This window comes from Notolepis coatsorum (genome assembly GCF_963971535.1).
Source record: "Notolepis coatsorum genome assembly, chromosome: 5".
In the NCBI taxonomy this organism is placed as follows: Eukaryota; Metazoa; Chordata; class Actinopteri; order Aulopiformes; family Paralepididae; genus Notolepis; species Notolepis coatsorum.
Genome location: NC_140169.1, coordinates 113,133,495 through 113,154,583, shown reverse-complemented (window position 1 = coordinate 113,154,583; position 21,089 = coordinate 113,133,495). Strand labels below are relative to the sequence as shown.

The following is a 21,089-nucleotide window of genomic DNA, read 5'->3' as shown; positions in this document are numbered from 1 at the left end:
CCACTTCTTTCACCATTTCTTCTCAAATCTAAGCAACATTTCCATGGAAGTGTTCACTCTAGATTAGGTCCTAACGGATCATTAGATTAGAGCCTCTAATGGATAATTGCATTAGATTCTCTAACGGATCATTACATTAGATCCTGTTTAATGGATCCTTACATTAGATGAGCCTCTAATGGATCCTTATATTAGATCCACTAATGGACCATCACATTAGATTCTCTTAACGGATCATTATATTATTAGAGCCTCTAATGGATCCTTACATTAGACTAGCCTCTAATGGATCATTGCATTAGATTCTCTAACGGATCATTAATTGGATCCTCTAATGGACCATCACATTAGATTCTCTAACGGATCAATACATTATTAGAGCCTCTAATGCATCCTTACATTAGATCCTCTAATGGATAATTACATTAGATCATCTGTACTGGATATTGATAGGTAAAGGGAGAGGATGCAGGATTATTCAGTACTGTAAATCAGAATGTTTGCTAGTCTTTTCTTTAAGAATGTACACACCTCCAATCAAATTTTTTCTGTAACCGTTTCCTTATGCTTAAACAAAATGTTAACTTTCATGCGAGTGACCACATATATTGTCTGGTCTGAAGCTTGTTATACAAACATCTCATCTGTGCATATGCAATAATGCTGTTATCACATTGTGTGCTGTAAAATACACAAGCGCATCTTTCTGTAGATACACAACATGCAGTAATCCCTAATAAATAATTCTCCATTGACAAGAGATCTGTGATATTTTCTACCCTGCCTCTCTACTCAAAATATTCATCAGAACGCTCGAGACAAAGAACCATTAACGTCTTGTTTTGAGTTTTCAGATGAGCAATGTTTTCAATTATCTAAATGACAAGTTGGTGTGATGTGGAAGTACTTTCAGGTGATGAATCACATTTCACACTCCAAGTGGATTGATTTTACAGCCGCAAATAAACGTAACTGTCCAAAACATTTAAAAAGACTTGTAAGGTTCTTCGTCTCAAGGGTCCCGTTAATGAAGTTGTACTTCATACTTTCTCCATTCTGCAACAAGAACAGTGACGACGGTGTGGTGTGAACGAGATGAAGGAGGAACCAGGACGAACCAACAGCAGTCACGACAATCCACCTTACAGCATTAAAAAAATCAAATAATTTATTTCTGTGTTCTTTTTCCACATTAAATAAAAGCTATTGTCGGACATTTTCAGATCGAAATCAAGAGGAGACAGGGGTAGAGGGACAGGGAAACGAAAAAGGTGACATGCAAAAAAATAAAAATTTGAAAAAAAGAGGGAAAAAATAACAACTCTTCCCTTAAGCAAACCCTATGGATACCGGGGTGGGGCTGTGGTGCTGAGCACCCCGGAACACTGCAGGAGGCCCAGTGCCCACCTAGTTGGACTTGATGGGGGGGGGGATATCTCATCAACATGCCTGGTTCCAAGGGCATAAGACACCCGGTAAATAGAACTCCTGATTAGACCTGGAGCATTACTGGACGTTGTCCTGGAGGAGAGCAGAGTCGTCGAGCTTGGCTCGGTGGGGATCATTAGTGGGACCTTGGTGCCTTGTCGGATGGTTGGCCATCTGGCACCAGGGGGGTTGTCGGCAAAAGAGTTCTATATTAATATATCTATCTGCCTGGTCTTCCTCAAAGAGACCAATAACTTGACTACATGAACTGGCATACAAGAAGTCACTTTTCTTTGCTCTCAGCAGTGGTGGGGAGGAGACCTACAAGGTCTTTCAAAAGAAGCCAAGCCATGTGGGGGAGGAAGAGGAGTAGGTAGTGAATACTGTGGCGTTATTAGGCAGCATCACCACAGGCATGGCAACAAACTGAGAACAAGCCCATCAACTTCAAGCGGAGCGGTTCAGCTCAGTGTGGTAGGCTGTAATGCCCATATACCTACTGGCACTGCCAGGTTTCACAAGGTTCAAAGTATGACATGGGGAACATAGACCTGTTGCACCAAAACCACGCCATGAGAGGGTCTCCTCACACCGACAACTGATCTGAAAGGAATGTGATAGGTTTAATCAATATGGTTAATACCTATCCAGTCCTTTCATGCTTGAGCAGTCATGGTTTGGGGAGACCGGTTACGGGGCACAGAGACGTTATCAGGATCAACATGAGACCCCATGTCAGATAAGACAGGAGACCCCCAAACCTCTAGAATGAACAAAGACCGTGGTAGACAGAGATGTCACAATTTGGGACTGAGGGATCATTAGCTTTCCCACCGAATGGAGAACGGAGGAACCAACCAAACAACCAGTTATAGCGTTTCCATTTTTTTTTGTGATGTCTGTCAATCCCTGGTCTTTCTAGTCCAAACCCTGAATGGGCTAAATTAGCAGAGAAAAGAAACAGAAATCCAATATCAATTCAACCCCCGCCGCGCCCAAATAAAAACCAGAAACAAACCACAGAAGGTGCTCTCAGTATAGCCAATAAAAACAGAGAACATACACTCATACAAATCTGAAAAAAGAATAAAAATAAAGAAATTAGGTAATCTGATCATTTCCAACACACACAGACACATACGCGGGCTGTTGTGTGGGTGGCAGGTGCTGTAAAGCTCTCCCCCTGTGATCCTGGGCTCACATACATACATACCTCAGTGGAAACCGCTCAAGGAGGAAATGAACCCGGATAATGAAACGGTTGTCTCTGGGCTTGGTTTCATAAGGTACATTAGCATTGGGATCACTGATGGGAGCCGGTCTGCTCCTCGACTCGCCATACTTGGATCCTATGGATGAGGGTTCTTACAAGCTTTATGGATTTCCCGTCTGTCGAGAGACACAATTCACAAGATGGAAAAAAATCTAAATCTTCCATTCGGTTATACCGTAGCTACAGTTCACCCCACCTCCTCTCATTTCTATTGTATGAAATCAAAGCAATTTTCTTTTACACCTCCTTCAACTCCCAAGATGAATTTTTGGTTCTTTCCCATTGGAAGCAACGTAAGTACAGGTGTGGTGATCTGTGGGAAGTGTAGGCAGGAGTCAAAATGCATAGATTTACCACCTGCGTCATCTGGCTCGCTACCCAAGCTTACCGGCGTACATGGGAATCGCTTCAACAGTCTTGAAATGTACTACAGTGGTATTTGTCTGACTGGTGAATAATGAAATGCCCAGGAACATTAAGTGGATTCTGGGTTCATTTCTCCCTTCAACATGCGCCAAACAAATCCTATCTCCTATACCGTGTGTGAGATCCCAAGAGTCACCCTGGTCTTCAGAGCTAAAAGAATCAGTGCCTTTGTTCCAGCCCGATATGACCCATCTCAAAACACCCTCCCTCCCTCTGCTTCCCTTGGACAAACTTCTGAGCAAAGCAACGGTTGCGATTGGAGGATCAAGAAAAGAGGGCGGGGTTAGAGATAGGTCCCAAATACTACCAACGTTGGACCGGAGCAAAAGACTGCATAAAAAAAAAGGTTATGGTGTTCCTCTGTGAAGCTTTGAAGATTAGGAGAATAGAATTTAAACAGAACTGTTCCACACCAGTCAAAAAAACACACACACACGTACGTACGCACACACACACACACACACGCACTATACACATCCACACACTGCAGCAATTGCCAAAACGAAGTGCATCTGACCTTTTGTTCATTTACTGTGAAGAAAAAAACAAAAAACCTACATCTTAAAAATAAAAATCTGCAAAATGCAAATCGTCATTGCCGTAATTAGTGTGGGTTGGAAAGGCCGGCGCTTTTTCCTTTCCAAGGTCGGAGACATTAAATATTAGTGAGGTTGGTTGTGCATCGGGTTAGGAGCATCTGGGGGGTGGGGGGGTGCATGCTAGGCTCTGCCGCTATTGGTAGTAAGAGAGAGGGTGGGACGGGTGGACAATAGGAGATCTAAACCAACTGAAAGCTAAAACAAAAAAGAAAAAACTAAAAGTATATAGAATCTGCTAAGAATACGCGTCTCTTTCTTTTATCAGAGATGCACACACTCACACATAGCATAATCAAAGAAACAAGAATCCAGCATATTTCATAGTGCACCTCCAGAATGATGCCTAGCCAGGCCCGGTAAGCAGGCCGAGGTCGTTAATGGCCGATACTGGTGCTGGGAAAGACACACCTGCAACCAAGGAGAATCAGAGTAACATCTGAACTGCAATAGAATGTACTTCAACACAGCTCTACTCTCTTAACAAACTAACTGTTGTCTCCTTCTGGGTGATTCTGCAGTGTTAACAGTGGCTGGCAGTGCATTTTGGGGAAATTAGCTTTGCAAAAGAGGAGAAAAAATACATTTTAAATAGAAAAAAAAGATAATGGACCTGGTCCATCGACAACTCCTCTCCCGCGCTCCTTCAGGGATGGAAAGGACTTTGAGATCATCAGAGAAAAGACGTTTTATAAACGGTAAAGGTGGCAGACCAGCCGCTGACTGAAGGAAGTCTTTGCTGGTAAAGGGAGTAATAGTAATTTGTTCCATAATGCCACCGTGACGTCAGGAGGGTCATACGAGGAGTCTGCAACGCAAGGCAGCCGGCTGTAATGTGAATGCCTTCTAGCCATTACCGTCCCTTGCAACACTATTGTCAGTAACCGGCAACTAGCTAGCTAGCAACATCCCAGTCCTTACATCATCATTTTGTTCGTTGGCTGCTTTTAGCCGCTTGATGTGCAATTTATATGCCCCCCCCCCCCCCTCGTGTGGTGCTCCATGCTCTAACTATCGAGAGGCTAGGTGTGACTAAGACTAGAGGGTAATTTGGCTTGAAGGCATTTACGTTACAGCAAACAATGCTCTGTGCGCGTTGCATTGTGGGCTCCTCGCGCGGGGCGCCTGGCATCACAGGCGGCTTCACGGAACTCCGCCGTCGCTTTGCACCAATGAGCACCGTCCTTGATTTCTTCCGAAATCTGCTAAAGTAAGAAGAAGGGGTTGGAAAGGGGGGTTTGTCTCAGACTGGGCCAGACTCTGAGTGTTAATCAAAGCACACTCACCACCACACTCATCATCATCCCCTCACTCATGTTAAAATAAATGCATGCATATCTTTACAGGCTTCGGCCTTTGGCTGGGGGGGGGGGGGGGGGGGGGGGGGGGGGCGGAAACGGGACCAGACGAGGGAGATTTTAACAATACGCACAACTCGAGAATTTCCAGCCAAACGTGCACTCGCACACAACACAACTCACAGACATACACACATTATCAACCCACAGTCAAACCAAACCACATCCCCTTACACATGCACACGAGAAAGTTTCAAAAACACAGACACGCAGCCACGCGATAGCTTTTTCCAACCCCGTTTCAATCAATGATTAAAAAAGAAACACAAAAATAAACTCCACAAATATTTTCTTCCGAGTCCATTTTTTTTTCTTCTTCTTCTTCTTCGTCTTCCAGCTGCTTCCTCATTTCACTTGCTGTTGGTTCCTCTTTCTCTTCCGTCTATCCCTGGGTTCCGGGGGGATGACTCGGCGAGGCGCCTGCCTAGTCCTCTGGGGGTTCGGAAACATGCCCCCCCACCCCTACCCGCCTCAGCTGCCGCACGCCTCACTTCCTGTTCAATATGGAGTCATAGTTTGAAGGTCAAAAGGTTGTCTAGTCCATTCCAGAAACCCTTCGCTCTGCCCCTCCTCCATCCTTCTCTCAAGGTCCCGTGTCAGGGGCCTCTTCATAAAAACATTTGGTGGGATTTTTTTTGTCCATTTCAGCCTTGATGAGACTTGTTCTAAGAGGTCAAGGGTGAAAAAGAGGTTGTGTGTGTGTATATATGTGTGTGTATGTGTGTGCACGTGTGTCTATGCATGAAAATGTGCATACTCCCATGTTTGTCCATGGGTGTACGTGTACTGCGTGTGTGTGTGATGTGTGTGTGTGTGTGTGTGTGTGTGTGTGTGTGTTAGGGTGAAGTAACTTGGGGCAGGGTTGAGGCTGTCGAGTTGATAGCATAAGAGGTGAGCAGCACCTTTTGTCATCCCCACCCCACCCCACCCCGTCTCCCCTCCTCTACCGGAGCCACAGTTTGAGCCGCAGCGCGTCCACGCCGTTCAGGTAGTATCTGAACAGCCGCTTGTCTCTGACAAAACCCAGGTTCTCATACAGCTTCAGGGCCGACTTGTTGGTGATCTCAGTCTCCAGCACCACCTGGAAAACACAGGCAAGAGAACATGTCGGTGAGCCGCTGGTGACCAGAGTGAATGAGAGTCTGGTTGTATGTGTGTGTGTGTGTGTGTGTGTGTGTGTGTGTGTGTGTGTGTGTGTGTGTGTGTGTGTGTATGTGTGTGTGTAATGAACACCAGGCTACTTCATTAGCCGTCCGACTCTGTCCGTTTTCTACGATTTAATTTGGCTGGTAGAATAATTAAATAAATTCATCAGCCACCATCAGTGGTTCGTTTCCTGCCCTGAGCAAGGTCGTTGGGATGTAACTACATCGCAATAGAACAGTTATTAACACATTGATTGCCAACAACGAGATTTCTCTTTATTGGCCGCCATGCGTTGGTTGCCAATAACGAGATTTCTCATTATTTAATCGTTATTTCTTTTATTAGCGATATCCATTCATTTTTCATCCGTCCAGCTAGGCCTGCCACGATAACACATTTTGCTGGGCGATTAATTGCCCCCGAAAATATCGCGATAAGCGATATTATTGCGACCGGTTAGAGAATTTTTTTTGAGAAATTTATTTCCCAAAACTTTTATTTTGAAGCCCACCGCTCCGTCTTTTCCGGTGTTTTAGACTTTTATTTTGAAGCCCACCGACCGGACCGGAAGTATTGTTGTGATTATCCTAAGCAGAACCTATGAGCCTACAACTTGTCTCGTCCGGTTATGTTTTTGAGCTAATGATAAAACAAATTGTTGGTGAACAACTAACTTTAGGTTAGTTTTAACGTTAGCTACTAACGTTAGATGCAGCTACTACAGGCAATCAACGATGAGGAGGAAGCGTCAAAGCAGTATATAATAGAATAGCTGTGGTGCGTAAGCACTGCAGCACGACTCGAAACTACCGGAGTGTTATAATAAATTAATTCATGTTTAACTTGTCCCCGTGTCCAGTCCTTTGCCTAGCCCCACCCGTTCATTGTAAACAATGATGCATGTAATTGTATTAACGTTATTCTGTGTTGTACTTGTAGCTATGCTATACGTTGTATTTAGTTTGTTAGCTATTTAGCTAATGTTGTTAGCATGGAATGAGAATCAAAGCTCTATCTTTCATCTTTATTTAGCAGTCCAGTTTCTCCGGGCAGTAGCGAGTAACTACTTGGGTCTAAAAATAGCTAACGTTACACTACAAATAATGCTACTTGGTTAAAAGGAACAACACTATTGAGAAATGTAGTTAAGCTATATGTGGCGTTGCCCCACGGAGCTCCCGTGCTGTACTCTAGTAACGTCAGCGGCCCGCCTCCCAACACGGACAGTGACTGACAAGGGGCACTGGTTCCGCCTCATTAAAACAAACGCGCAAATAGCAATTAATCGCGCCCGTCAAAATCATTGCATTCATTTTAATTATCGCAGCAATTAATCGATTTATTGCTTATCGCGGCAGGCCTACGTCCAGCCTGACGTTATCATTGGGAATGGCTCTGAGCTCGAAAGGGGCAAATACTGTCCCCCATCGTCTCCCAGATGGTAATGCACATCATTGGATTGGATTGAGTGAAAAAGTGCATCAGAGAAAAACGCCGGTCCAGGGTTTCCCCATCTCTGGCAAGCAGTGTCAGTTACCAGATTCACTGGCGAGGCTCGGAGCAGCTTTCGATTATGCGTTTCGGACTATAACGTTGGATCAATAAACGCTATCAATATTTGGAATGGCAATCAGGAATTGGATTCATCTTTTTGCAGAACATCTGATCTGAGGTAAGGAATCTATGTTACCAGTTTTGGGTTAATCAGAGTTGTTTTTCACAGCGTTCACAACGTGTGTGTGTGGCGTTGGGCGCGGCACGAATAAATGATTTTTCAGCCCGCTTTTGTATCGTGCATAAGAACACAAATACTCTCGATAATCTAGCGTTTATTTGAAAACTATTCATAAATCAGCCGGAAAATGACAACGTGTTTTGTGTATTCCAGTAAAGGGCGATTATCGCGGATTTCTCTGGAATTACTAGAAATATCCAAAACTATACTCGTATTCAAAACGGTATAAAACGGAAATGTACTGATGAAAAAACAATCCGTTTCGTACATGTTGACTGCAAGCAAGTCATTGATAAGCGACGGGTGTATTAGACACATAGCCATAATTTAAGATATCGTTTAATCGCTCGCAAATGTGCTCGTCCTCCCATTGATTAACGTGCTGGCATCCATGAGATAAATAGTCATATCCGGCTGGCAACCAATGCGTTAATTTTTTTTTAATCTTTTTTCTTTTTTTTTAATAGTCCTGCTGGTTCAAAAAAAACGTGTCATTTACAGTGGCAATGTCTTGGCTTGACCTTTGTGTCTAACAAGCTCCATGCCTACAAGTGTGTAATTGAGAGCGGTTTGGTCAAAGCATGACCGTGTCACTCGTGAGCTCGCTTTCACCACAACAGCGGCATGCAACATAACTGAACATTTGACTTCAAATACATCAAATACATTTTTGACCACCGTTTCCCCCATTTCACTGTACAGGCAAAACATTGTTAATATACTGAATGACGTTAGTATTTCAGCCTCGACAAGACTTGCTGAATGAGGACATGGGTGGAAAAAAAGGGACTCTTTTAGCCTGAGGCTGTGAGGAGGTCAACAATATACGATTCAGCGATAGTGAATCAGACCTCGTTTCATCAGACTTGAGGACGGCTGAAATGGTCAAATAATTTTGAATCAAGTGAGCCCTTGGGTCAGAGTGTGCGTTTGCGTTGTGTATGAATGTGTTTGTGTTGTGTATAAGTGAGTTTTGAGGAGTGCACACTGCCAGCTAGTGACTAGAGCTAGTGAACCAAGTGAAGGTCATTGAGGGGAAACAGGACCTTGAGCTATCAGTAGCCTGATTTCCACTCGAGTTCCACCCATAGTCATGGCCAAGCTCAATACATTTAATGTTTTTAAATGCTGTGAAGCACTCTGTGCACTCGTGCTGAGAAGAGCGCTATAAAAAAAAGTTTTACTTAATACATCTGAACCACAGACAGTGTAACCCAGCTATTGGCCATATTCCAGTTAAGGTCTTTTTCGGGTTAAGCTGTTAACATGCGCCTTTGATATGCCGTGTTTGAACATGTGCTTCACTATCCCTGCTTCCACAAATAAAACAAACCAGCAGAATAGTGTCCCGCCTACAGACTGAACGGTCCATCTGCAAAGATTATCAAAAGGTGTGTCAGACAGCTACCCTCTCGCCGTCTTTGACTGAGCAATAGTAGGTTAATCAGTACTTCCCACAGGCTCTTAGGTTATTTGTGGTGGTGGCAGGCTGGGGCGGCCAAAATGCACAGCAGAGCAGTGGAAAGGAATGTGTATATATAATATATATATATAAAAGACAAGACATTATAAGACATCATGTGTTATTGTATCAGTTTGGGAAATCCATTTGTATTATGCTATTTGGTATTCTCCTAAATATTCATGACTAGAGGGATGGTTTACAGTGCGACGTGTGCTGTAGAATCTCTCCGAAAGGCCCAAAAGGCCACTGATTTAGCAGAATTCTACCAGCATTTGGTGGGTGGCGGTGGTAATGTCAAGCCTTGCATTGCTTGCAAGATTATAGGTTCAGAGAGTCAAGTGTAATCTTCAAGTGTATGGTGCTCCGTCTTGGCAAAACTGTCCAATGGGTTTAACTTTTAACCAATGAAAGACAAAAATATTTGAAATATGATGTTATCAGGGCGGCTACGTATGTGCAGTGGGCAAGGCGCTCACCACGAATACTGGAGACTGGGCTCGAACAGGTTCGCCTCCCTGTTCGAGCCCAGCGCTCCACATTGCTTTCAGTTTAGCTGGTCATCCGAACTAATACACATTGGCAGTATTAGGGGGAGGGAAACTGATGGGTGGGGATCGGGTGTTGTGGACAGCGACTCCTACAGGTCGGTTGGTGCGCCTGCGCAGTAGAATCAGGAAGCGACGGGGCGGGGCCCCTCCAAAGCCCAGACCCCTGACGCTGACAGATCGAGCCGCGCAGGTGGAAAGATGCGACTGCTGTTACCTCGAGTATCGGAGGGGACCCGTGCTATGTATGACTTAGTCCACATTGCAGCCGGCTTGTGGGAGGCATGAAACAGCGTTCAAAGACAGGGGAGGGTTGAATTGGATGATACGAAAATTGGGATGGGAGAAAAAGTGGATAAAAAAAAATATATATATGATGTTATCTGTGGGGTCCACCACCGTTTAAATAATCGGTTAGGATTTGGAATATATTCGAGTGCGTGCCAGGCATTACCCAAGCCTTTGTTCTATCCCAACTTTCATGCGACAACTGATAGCTGGACGGAGCAATATTCCCACAGGTTGGTGGTGCGGGGATAGTGCCACCGGGCAGTGCTCCACTTGTGAAAATAGTTTACCTACAAGCTAACCGCCACAGAATTAACCACATCATCAAAACATCACACCCCTGTCCCATAATGCCAGGTAGTCCTTTTCACACAGACGCTGGGGTGAACCCACCCCGGCAATTTGTCTATACCTGAAGATGGCATAATGCCTAATGAAATTTGACGCCCCATTCTGTGTTTGCGTTTGTACCTTTCACACAGAACAGCATGGCGGAATAATGGGGTAAGATTCCCGGCTTGAACGAGCAGTGTGGAAGGGGTTTATTTATGACTAATAATATTGAGCATTAACACTTTCAGAGCCCTTGCTTAACCTTGATTTACCTGTTGAATGCCACCATCCACTTCAATGTTAGCGTTAAAAACGCCTAATCTATGTTTTAAATTATGGCTATGTGTCTAATCTGCCCGTCGCTTTATCAATGACTCGTTTGCAGTCAACATTGTCGAAGCGGATTGTTTTTTTATCGGTTCATTTTCGTTTTATAGCATTTTGAAAAGCCCTCGTTTTCAAGGAAAATATAAAGATTCCATGATAAAAGACATTTACTGGAATATTCTAGAATACACAAAAACATTGTCATTTTTCGGCCTATTTATGAATCATTTTCAAATAAACACTAGATTATCGATAGTATATGTGTACGTATGCACGCTATAGACGCAAGCTGAAAAATCGATTCTCTTATTTCCTCATCAGCGATCGCGCACACACAGACACATCACACATAGGGCAAACGCTGAGATCTCAGCGAATACAACTCTGATTATCCCAAGACTGGTAAAATAGATTCCTTACCTCAGATCAGATGTTCTCCAAAAAGATTATTCCAATTCCTGATCGCCATTCCAAATATCGATCACGCTTATTGATTGATTATTGGCTGCTGTGAATATATATTCCAGGCTGATTCACATCCCGCGATGACTTCCATGTTGATCAGACTTCTTGCCAGCACAAGGAGCCAGCTGGCTCCGCCTGTACATATCTACAGATCCCAGGTCAGACAGGGATAGACGATAGGGGCGCTTTTTTCCATTCTGAGCTCCTGTAGGGGCTGGTGTACCAACGGGAGACTCGGTTGATGAAATATGATTTCAGATCGCTAATAAAACAATAAAACGATATTTGTCGCCGTGGGCACTCAGTGGGGGGGCTAATAAAACGAGATATGTCGTCCGTGGCACTGAAAGGGTTGGTGCTGGGTGATGCTCTAGTGGAGACGAGGTCAGAGGGTGTCTTACCTCATCACAGTCACCCTCCACCATGGCATAAATGGCCTTTTTCACCAGGTTAGTACCTGAAACAGGAGAAGCGCAAGTCAGCCATGGAACACAGAACAGTCAAACATGATGACAGCCAAGAACTCAACATTCTTCTCTTTTTCTGACATGCAATCTGATAGTGTAGCAAAAAATAAGCAAATTGATAAGGACCTAGTAAAAATAATGACCAAGTACACAACCTCTAAAATGTTCTTCTCCTCCTGGTCTATCTCTAGGACGCAGTGCTAGCAGGTGGCATGGTCTATAGGCGAGTGCTAGGTGGGATGGTCTATATACGAGACAGTGCTAGGTGAGATGGTCTATCTATACGAAACCGTGCTAGGTGGGATGGTCCATCTCTATGACAGTGCTAGGTGGGATTGTCTATCTCTAGGACACAGTACTAGGTGGAATGGTCCATCTCTAGGACACATTGCTAGGTGGGATGGTCTCTAGGACATAGTGCTAGGTGGGATGGTCTATAGGAGACAGTGCTAGGTGGGATGGTCTATAAGAGACAGTGCTAGGTGGGATGGTCTATAAGAGACAGTGCTAGGTGGGATGGTCTATAGGAGACAGTGCTAGGTGGGATGGTCTATAAGAGACAGTGCTAGGTGGGATGGTCTATACGAGACAGTGCTAGGTGGGATGGTCTATAGGAGACGGTGCTAGGTGGGATGGTCTATACGAGACAGTGCTAGGTGGGATGATCTATACGAGACAGTGCTAGGTGGGATGGTCTATACGAGACAGTGCTAGGTGGGATGGTCTATATGAGATAGTGCTAGGTGGGATGGTCTATACGAGACAGTGCTAGGTGGGATGGTCTATACGAGACAGTGCTAGGTGGGATGGTCTATAGGAGACAGTGCTAGGTGGGATGGTCTATAAGAGACAGTGCTAGGTGGGATGGTCTATAGGAGACAGTGCTAGGTGGGATGGTCTATAAGAGACAGTGCTAGGTGGGATGGTCTATAGGAGACAGTGCTAGGTGGGGCTTCCTCACCAATGCTTTTCCTCCTGTGTTTAGAGTCCACAGCCAGCATGGCAATGTAGCCACGACGGAACATCTTCTTGTGCATGTCCAACTTACACACGATGGCTCCAACACACTCCTGCTCCACCATGGCCTGAGACACACACAGGCAAATACACACACAGTTGGTGAGCTGGAAGAGCACTGGTGAAGGTTTCCACAACAAGTGAAGAAAGTGCTCTTCTGGGGATAGCGGCTAATGGCTATAACATACAATTATCAAGAAAGAACGTTTAAAGGCCTATATTCCACAGCCAGTTCTTGACTAAACAATAACAGCCAACATGTTAAGGCCTACAGGCCAGGGCTTCACATCCTCTGTCCTGACGAGGGCCTCTGGGCTGAAATGATCACGAACTAGCCATTAAACAAAGGCTCTCAATTCTCCCCCAACTAATGCCTTGGTCCTTGATTTAAAAATAAAACAAAAATGTATACATATGGAAATAATTGCCATGGTGTGACTTTCTATTTTTAATCAACTTACCCTCACATATTCTTCACAATACTGCTAGTCGATGTGCAGACACACTCTGGCTGTCCTTCACTAAAGACATTGAGGTTGACTTAACCCTTTCACTACCACACACACTACCAAATGGTTAACCCTTTCACTGCGACAATACAGAAGGTTAACACTTTCACTGCCACATGACAAAGGGTTAACCTTTCACTACAGAAGGTTAACCCTTTCACCACCACACTACAAACAGGCTGTAGTGTGGTTAGTGAAAGGGTTAAGTCATAGGATTCTGTCGACTAAATCCACAAATTGTGTTTCCCACATGCAAACATGGAGAATGTTTTTAAATCTAGAGCTTTACCAGATGTATGCTTTACCTTTTGTTGATCCATGATGAGATATAGTATAACATACAGTAGTACAGGCTACCTCCCCGCCCAAGATAGTGGAAGCGCAGCAACACAGGACTCTCTCCGGTCTGACCTCTGACCCTGTTGTTGTGTAATACTTCCTACTAAATCACATGCTGCATGTTAAGACAACTTGGAACTCCAAGCTGGAAGTCTAAAGGAGGAGTGGGGCGGTGTTGTCATGACAAGGACCTGAAATGGGGGGCTGATGAAACGTTTCCCAATTCAGATTCTTATAATAACATTTTCTCATCTCACATGGGAAACTTCCCAAGTTCCTAAGTGCTGTACTGAACGCTTCTAGAGGCCATCCGGCTGATAGGATAACTGTACAAATGTGCTGACTGCTGCCATGATGACTGGAGTAAACGACACTGACTTAAGAGTACTCTTTTACATGTCATTCTTTACTAGCTTGTCGAAACCCATTGCACAAAATGAAGAATTTGTAACAGGCCAAGTGACCCTGACCTCAACCCTGTGAGATCGCAAGCACATATCAGAGGTCTGTCAACTGTGGGTTATTTATAAGTGTATAGCTAGGCTAAATGCGTTTGTGCACATGTAGCAAAGCCTATATATCACTGTTCAGCCGAGTCCCTGTCATGCTAGCAGATCATTTATGAGACAAGCTATTGAAGCTAATACACACACACCGTCACACCCACACTAGCAGTCACGCCCTATCTTAACTAGCAGCAGGTAGCATGCATGGGCAAGCCTTGGGAGATAAGTCGGCAAATCTCTATACTCACTCAAGACAGAGCCATGATGCTGTTGACAGCAAGCTATATTACAAATAATGCTGGTGGGATTTGTAGATAGAAGTTAGTATGATTCTGATACAGACTTAGCCTAGTATGCTAAACATGTATTGTGTGTGTGTGTGTGTGTGTGTGTGTGTGTGTGTGACACTCACCAAAAAGCAGAGCTGTGGCCAGTTGTGGATGAAGTACCTGTAAGTGTAAATGGAATAAGGCTCAGACAAGTCCTTGGTGATCAATCTCATGATCCATGGCATCTGCAACTCGGACTCATAGCGGACGTAATGAATCCCGTGGCTGTCTTCCTCCAGCAGTCTACCGACCAAGGAGCCCCTCAGGTGCAGCCGTGCCAGCTCGGCCACGGGGGGCTGTAGCGTCAGGTCGAGGTGGGTCTCCGCGTCCGGCTCGTGATCCGGGGGCTCACCCGGTGGTCGCGGGGGTTCCGTGGGGTCGCGGTCCTCTTTCCTATCGTTATCCGGATACTCTCCGGTTTCAGGGTGGCTTTGGACAGCCTCAGTCCTAGTGATAGTCAGCATACCGTTCATGCTATTGTTGTTCAGGCGAGGGTGGCTGTTTTTGGAACACGGACTGTGGCCTGCTTCATGGTGGCAACGCTCACTGTTGTTCGTGTCGCTCGGGATGCCCTCGCTGCTGCCGCGGTCACAGTTCTCCACGGACGGTCTCGGCTCGTCGGGCCCGTCCTCGGTGTGTCGGCGGCCGTGTCTGTCCTCGTCTTCTTCCGACGGGCTGACCGAGCCGTTGAGCTGCTGCTGCTCCCGGGCTGCTTGTTGCATCTTGATGTGGAGCGCTGTCGGGTTAGCGTGCGATAGCATGTTTTTCTGGTTTTTCTTGATCGACCGTTTATCTTCACTGACCTGCTGCTCCTTGCCTCCTACCAGGGAGGTCACAGAGTCCTCCCTCCCGCAGCCCGGTTCCTCTTCTCCCCCGGACTCCTCGCTCCCACCCCCGGGGAAGGGAGTACTCTCAGCCGGGGATGCAGGCAATGCGCTACTAGGCCCAGTCGGCACTGTAGCCATCCCACCGCATTAAGGTGGAGATTCACGGTGGAAAAACGTTAAATATAATTTCATTCACAAGGTTAAATGTTATATGAACGACATACAAGTTACTTCGCCGAATATTTTATAAAGCCGATGATTATTGAGAGGCAATATAGGTTTTCCTTGCGACGTTTGTCGTTGCTTTCTCCTCGGTTTCCCTGCTGCCGGAAAGTGCTGTCGCAGCAAACGCCATTGCAACAGTAGATGGAGGCGCTTTACGACAGTGATGAAAGTCATGTAGGGTAGGTTTCTTTTTTTCTTTTTTATTATTATTATTATTACAAAAATATATATATTTTACAGAATATTATACTATTCTGAATTTAGTCACTTTTAATTCAATTTAATTGAAGTAGCTAATCACATCTATTCAAATAAATTGTTATTTAATGTTATTGATTCCTATTACGGAGGTCAGCAAAATGAGAAATGGTTAAATTTCACAATTATTTAATTCACTGTTCTGATCAAGTTTCCCTATCTCCACTGTTATTTCCCCACGTACAGGGTAAACAGTTGCAATTATGTATTTAATCATATCTAACAACAAAATAATCTTCTTAGATTTGTACATGTGGTATAATGTGTGTCTATTTGGTGGATTTTGACATGGAAACGTTTAGGAACCCCTATAAGACTTTCCCAGTATAGTCCATGATCACAGCCTGATTTACAGAACATTACTGGCCCTCTTATTCAAAAGCTTTAGCCATAATGTGTATAATAGAACCGGTATATCAAACCAGTAGAGGACGCCATTGAGGGGCACATGGGATCGCCATGCAGTGCTACAATGTATCCCATATATGTCTCTAAACTAGGCTAGTCTCTCTCTGACATAGACATTGATTACCCTGCCATGGTCTGTTGAAGCTATTGAACATGTTTACGACCAAACATTTCCTCTTAGGCAGATTTCTGCCCATTTAAGACATATTGGGCTGGTAGCGTGAGTCCCCACATTTTCCTGAGATCAGATTTGAGCATGGCTGAGAGCAGATTTAAGAGTGCTGAGGAGCACTCTTATGATTGATTGACTAATTGAAAATTACAAGCAAAACTGTACATTGGAATATTGACAGAACCATACTTGGTCATTTACTGTACATTGGAGGGAGTTGATATAGCTATAAACCTGCATTCCTTCGAATATATCATTAATCAATTAAACTTATATTGAAATAGTAATACACTATATAGCCTATATACACCAACACTGAAATGACAGTGGATAAATAAATAAATAAGAACAAAAGCTAATCGTATGGAAATAGCAAGTCTTGTGTGCGCCAGTATGGCCTACGTGTCTAATGAACAGTATAGGCTTAATATATTCTAGTTACTTGTTTCATTAGGATTTAGTTACTATATATGCTCTGCCTCTGCCCTACGTACAGTATAGGTACATACTGTACCTATACTGTACGTAGGGCAGAGCATATAGTATCTACTAAATCCTAATGCAACAAGTCATTAATGGAATAATAAGCCTATACTGCGTTCATTCATTACGCCGTAGGCATTAATGGAATAATAAGCCTATACTGCGTTCATTAATTACGCCTTAGGCTATAGTATACTGCGCACGCTTGTACCACGAGCTGTACTATATATGATGACAATACGTTAATCTAATCTCATTTCGATGGGTCGCGCAAGACACTTCCACATCCATTTCCACACAGCTGCGTCATAACTTTGCCTTATAAGGAGCTCTGGAGGCGTTGTTTTGTATGCAAATTGTTCCCTCCCCCTCTGTCTCTTCCCATCTACCTCTCACAGAGAGAAGGTCTCGTGGTACTTGTGTGCAATGTAAATAAACCACGCCGGTTAAAGGCTAAAGAAGGACCTTGTCGTCATGACCATATTATTGTTGCTCCCCAGGTGACTCTGTCAACAGGTTATGGGCCCAGATCACGGAAGAGCAAAATAATAAGGGTAGCTAGTTAGCTGAAAGTATAGGCTAGGTTAGGGTGACCATATTTTGATTTCCAAAAAAGAGGACATGCTGGCCCCAGCCTCGAGATACTTAATGATAGTTTGCACAATCGAAGCGGGCATGGCCACCTTCATTTCACTATGTCTTGTGTACTGTACTGTATGTGATGAATAAACCTCTTGAATCTTGAATCTCTACTCAAAGTTTACTCAAAGATGCCTTTATTGTTTTAACATATGCTTGGAAACATGCACCCAGAAAAGCAGCCATTTCTTTTTTTATACTTGAACTTGAGGACTGCATACTTTTTTTGCAAAGCTTATCTTTATACATTATGCTTATAGCACATGCATAAGCCTGGTCTCTTTTGAAAGATAACATTCTGAAGTTACTAATGCAAAAAAGGAAAATCACTTTTAGTGCTAATGAAATAGAGTAGCATATAGGTCTGAACTTGAGTTGAACGTGAACTTGTGTACTCACATTTTTCTGCAGTGGTTGCAATATATACCAAATTTAACCACATAACATGTGCCCAGAAAAGTGGCATTTTTTTTTTACTTGAACTTGAGGACTGCATACTTTTTTTGCAAAGCTTATCTTTATACTTTATGCTTATAGCACATGCATAAGCCTGGTCTCTTTTGAAAGATAACATTCTGAAGTTTCGTACACAATAAAGAAAAATCACTTTTAGTGCTAATGAGTAACATAGGGCTGAACATGAGTTGAACTTGTGTACTCACGTTTTTGTGTAGTATAGTTGCAATATTCCAAAATAATATATATATATTTTTGTATAAACTGGAAAACACCGCAAATCCATAGCCTGAAGGGACATGGGCCTGAAGGGACATTAACGTGTGTTGTCGGGCCTTACAAATACATTTGATTTTGATTTTATTATCAATAAGGTAGGATATCTGGAACACACAAACACACTATTTTTTAAATCACATGCCATGAAACTCTGGTACCTGGCTGAATTTAAGACTGCACAAATCATGTTTAAAGCACGAAACAATTCACTCCCGGGTAACATCCAAAAATTCTGTTATAGAGAGGGGGGGTTACAATTTAGAGGAGAGTCTAACTTCAAGAAACAGGCTGTTCATTCAACAATGTATGTATATTTCAGTTTGTGGAGTGAATATGAGAGTTGCATAAGATAATAAAGTGTGAAGGTATACTGAATACTGTCTTATCTGTATGTCATGTATGTCATATGTTATGATGAATTGAAAATGGGGGACCCTGATGTAAACAAGATGAAAGTATTTATCTGGTCTGCATCCCCTTAACAATTGTGTGTATTGAGCCGTACTGTATTGTACCCATTCTGCAATCTGTTAATAAAGTTTTCAATCAATCAATCAATCAATCAATCAATCAATCAATCAATCAATCAAGGGGGTAGGAATACATACGTTTACACTTCATTCTATACTCCTGCTTGTTTGTTTTTTAATCTGTTTATTACTTGTTTTTTATTATTATTTATTTTCAAAATTATGTTCGAAATAAATAAACACATTCACTCAAGATATTGTGTGAGCAAAAGTATAGTTCATTTACTCCCTCGAGTCTGGCCCCGCGCGGATCTCGCAGCTGTGCCCGCACAGTGTAATACTCCAATTCAGCCATTGGCAATTCAGCCATTGGGTGGGTGGCGCTGCTGAGCGGCCCTCACAGCGCGGCTGTCAGCGCGCGGCCCTGAGAGCGCCGCTGGCTCTGCGGCTCTGCAGCTGCATGCAGTCCGGGGTGATCATCTGCCGCGCCATGTAAAAAGTCGCACACCTGACATATCGGCATGTAACTCGAGAACCGAGGCACGGATTTTGGCGATGAAGATGGCATTCGAACGGCAACGAAAGGCGCTTTAATTCGGTAATTTATATGTTCGGCGAAAAATGCAGTCCAGAGCCTTCAGATGCTCGCAAAGGGCCGTGAAACTGAAACTGAAACTGAAAAACAATGAAACCCCGGACATTTCCATGAATTTATAAACCCCCCCCGGACGCCCCGGACAGGGCGTGAAAAGAGGACATGTCCGGGCAAAAGAGGACGTTTGGTCACCCTAGGCTAGGTTAGCAGCGGGAGCACCGCGTGACTAAGGCTAAGCTAACGGGCAGCTAAAGCTACGCTACCATCAAACGAGGATGGCGACAAGAGGAAGGAGCAAGTGGCCCTTGTTTAACGGAAGGGCAGAAGAATACGAGCTCTGGGAAGAGCGAATGTTGTGCTGCATGCACGGAGTGGGGCTGAAGACAACCATCTTGACGGCCCCCACGGGAGAAGTAACGGCGGACGCGCAAGCCCAGGATACCAAGCTAAATGCTGACGCATACTGCGAGTTAGCACCACTCCTAGACGACACGAGCTTGGGGCTAATATTCCGGGACACAAAAGACAAAGGCAGAGAGAGTCTAAAAGTGTTAAGAGAACACTACATCGGCAGGGGTAGACCCCGGATTGTATCACTATATATAACGTTGACCGCGCTGAAGAAAGCGAACACAGAGACTGTGACTGAATACGTCATCAGGGCTGAACAAATCATAACAGCGCTCAAGAGTGCAGGAGAAGCACCGAGCGATGGACTAATGATGGCGATGGTTATGAGAGGACTACCGGAGATGTATAAACCATTCACACTGCTGGTGACACACGGTTCAGCGGACATGACGCTGGGGGAGTTCAAGGCCAAGCTGCGGAACTTCGAGGCCTCAGAAGACACACACCCGGTCGCCGAAGAGGCGGGAGAAAGGGTGATGAAGGCCCGAGCAGCGCCAAGGATAAAGACCGGACCCCAGACGGAGATGGCGTGTTGGCGATGTGGAGAAAAGGGTCACGAAAAGATAAATGCACAAAAACAGTCTGGTGCAGTTTCTGTGGAACTTCGGGACACGCGGACAAAGTGTGTAGAAAGAAGCGCGAACAGAGCGCTCGGTACGCGCACGTGCAAGATGGCGGCTGTGGACAAGATGGCGGCTGTGGACAAGATGACGGCTGTGGACAAGATAGCGGCAACGGTGGACGTGAGGCGAGTCGAGACGACGCCCGGAGAGCAGCGGGAAGAGAAGACTTCACCTTCGGGGCGCAGACAGCATACGTCACCCAGTCAATGCAGCAGCAGCAGGTCCAAAGGAAGGGACTGATCGTGGACACAGGTGCGTCGTCCCACATCATCAATGACCGGAACCGATTCAAGAACTTTGACAGCACCTTCGAGCCGGAGAGACACAGCATGGAGCTGGCAGACGGGAAGCGCACATTCGGGTTGGCGCAGGGGAGAGGAGACGCACAGGTATGCCTCATAGAGAGTGAGGGGCGCCGGTGTACAGTGACGTTAAAGAACGCTCTCTACATACCCTCGTTCCCACAAGAACTATTCTCTGTAAAATCTGCTACTGCAAACGGTGCCAAAGTGTTCTTCAATGAAGGTAAAGATGTTCTTGTAGAGCCTGACGGTATGAGATTTAAAGATAGAGGTGTACAAGAGAATGTATTATCTACAAACAGAATGTAACAAAAATGATATGTGTTATGTCAGTCATGATATTCAGACATGGCATGAGATCATGGGTCATTGTAATTACGAGGATATAC

At 44.5% G+C, this 21,089-nt stretch overlaps 1 protein-coding gene across 1 annotated transcript; it reads right to left on the bottom strand.

Annotated features, from left to right (window-relative positions):
* Positions 1-1,145: 1,145 nt before the first annotated feature.
* On the bottom strand, positions 1,146-15,694 carry naa30 (N-alpha-acetyltransferase 30, NatC catalytic subunit). The gene is made up of 4 exons (XM_084314989.1): positions 14,636-15,694; positions 12,814-12,937; positions 11,787-11,842; positions 1,146-6,162 (listed from the first exon to the last, which is right to left on the bottom strand). Exons 1-4 carry the CDS (start codon positions 15,515-15,517, stop codon positions 6,025-6,027), a joined length of 1,200 nt encoding a protein of 399 aa, XP_084171115.1. The 5' UTR covers positions 15,518-15,694; the 3' UTR covers positions 1,146-6,024.
* Between the last annotated feature and the right edge of the window lie 5,395 nt (positions 15,695-21,089).

Excerpts from the sequence above, each read along its gene's own strand:
- naa30 (XM_084314989.1), bottom strand. The coding sequence starts at position 15,517 with ATGGCTACAGTGCCGACTGGGCCTAGTAGCGCATTGCCTGCATCCCCG. Across the intron at positions 11,843-12,813 it reads ACACAGGAGGAAAAGCATTG|GTACTAACCTGGTGAAAAAG; the intron begins GTGAGGAAGCCC and ends CTCCTGTTTCAG. Across the intron at positions 6,163-11,786 it reads TGGAGGGTGACTGTGATGAG|GTGGTGCTGGAGACTGAGAT; the intron begins GTAAGACACCCT and ends TGTGTTTTCCAG.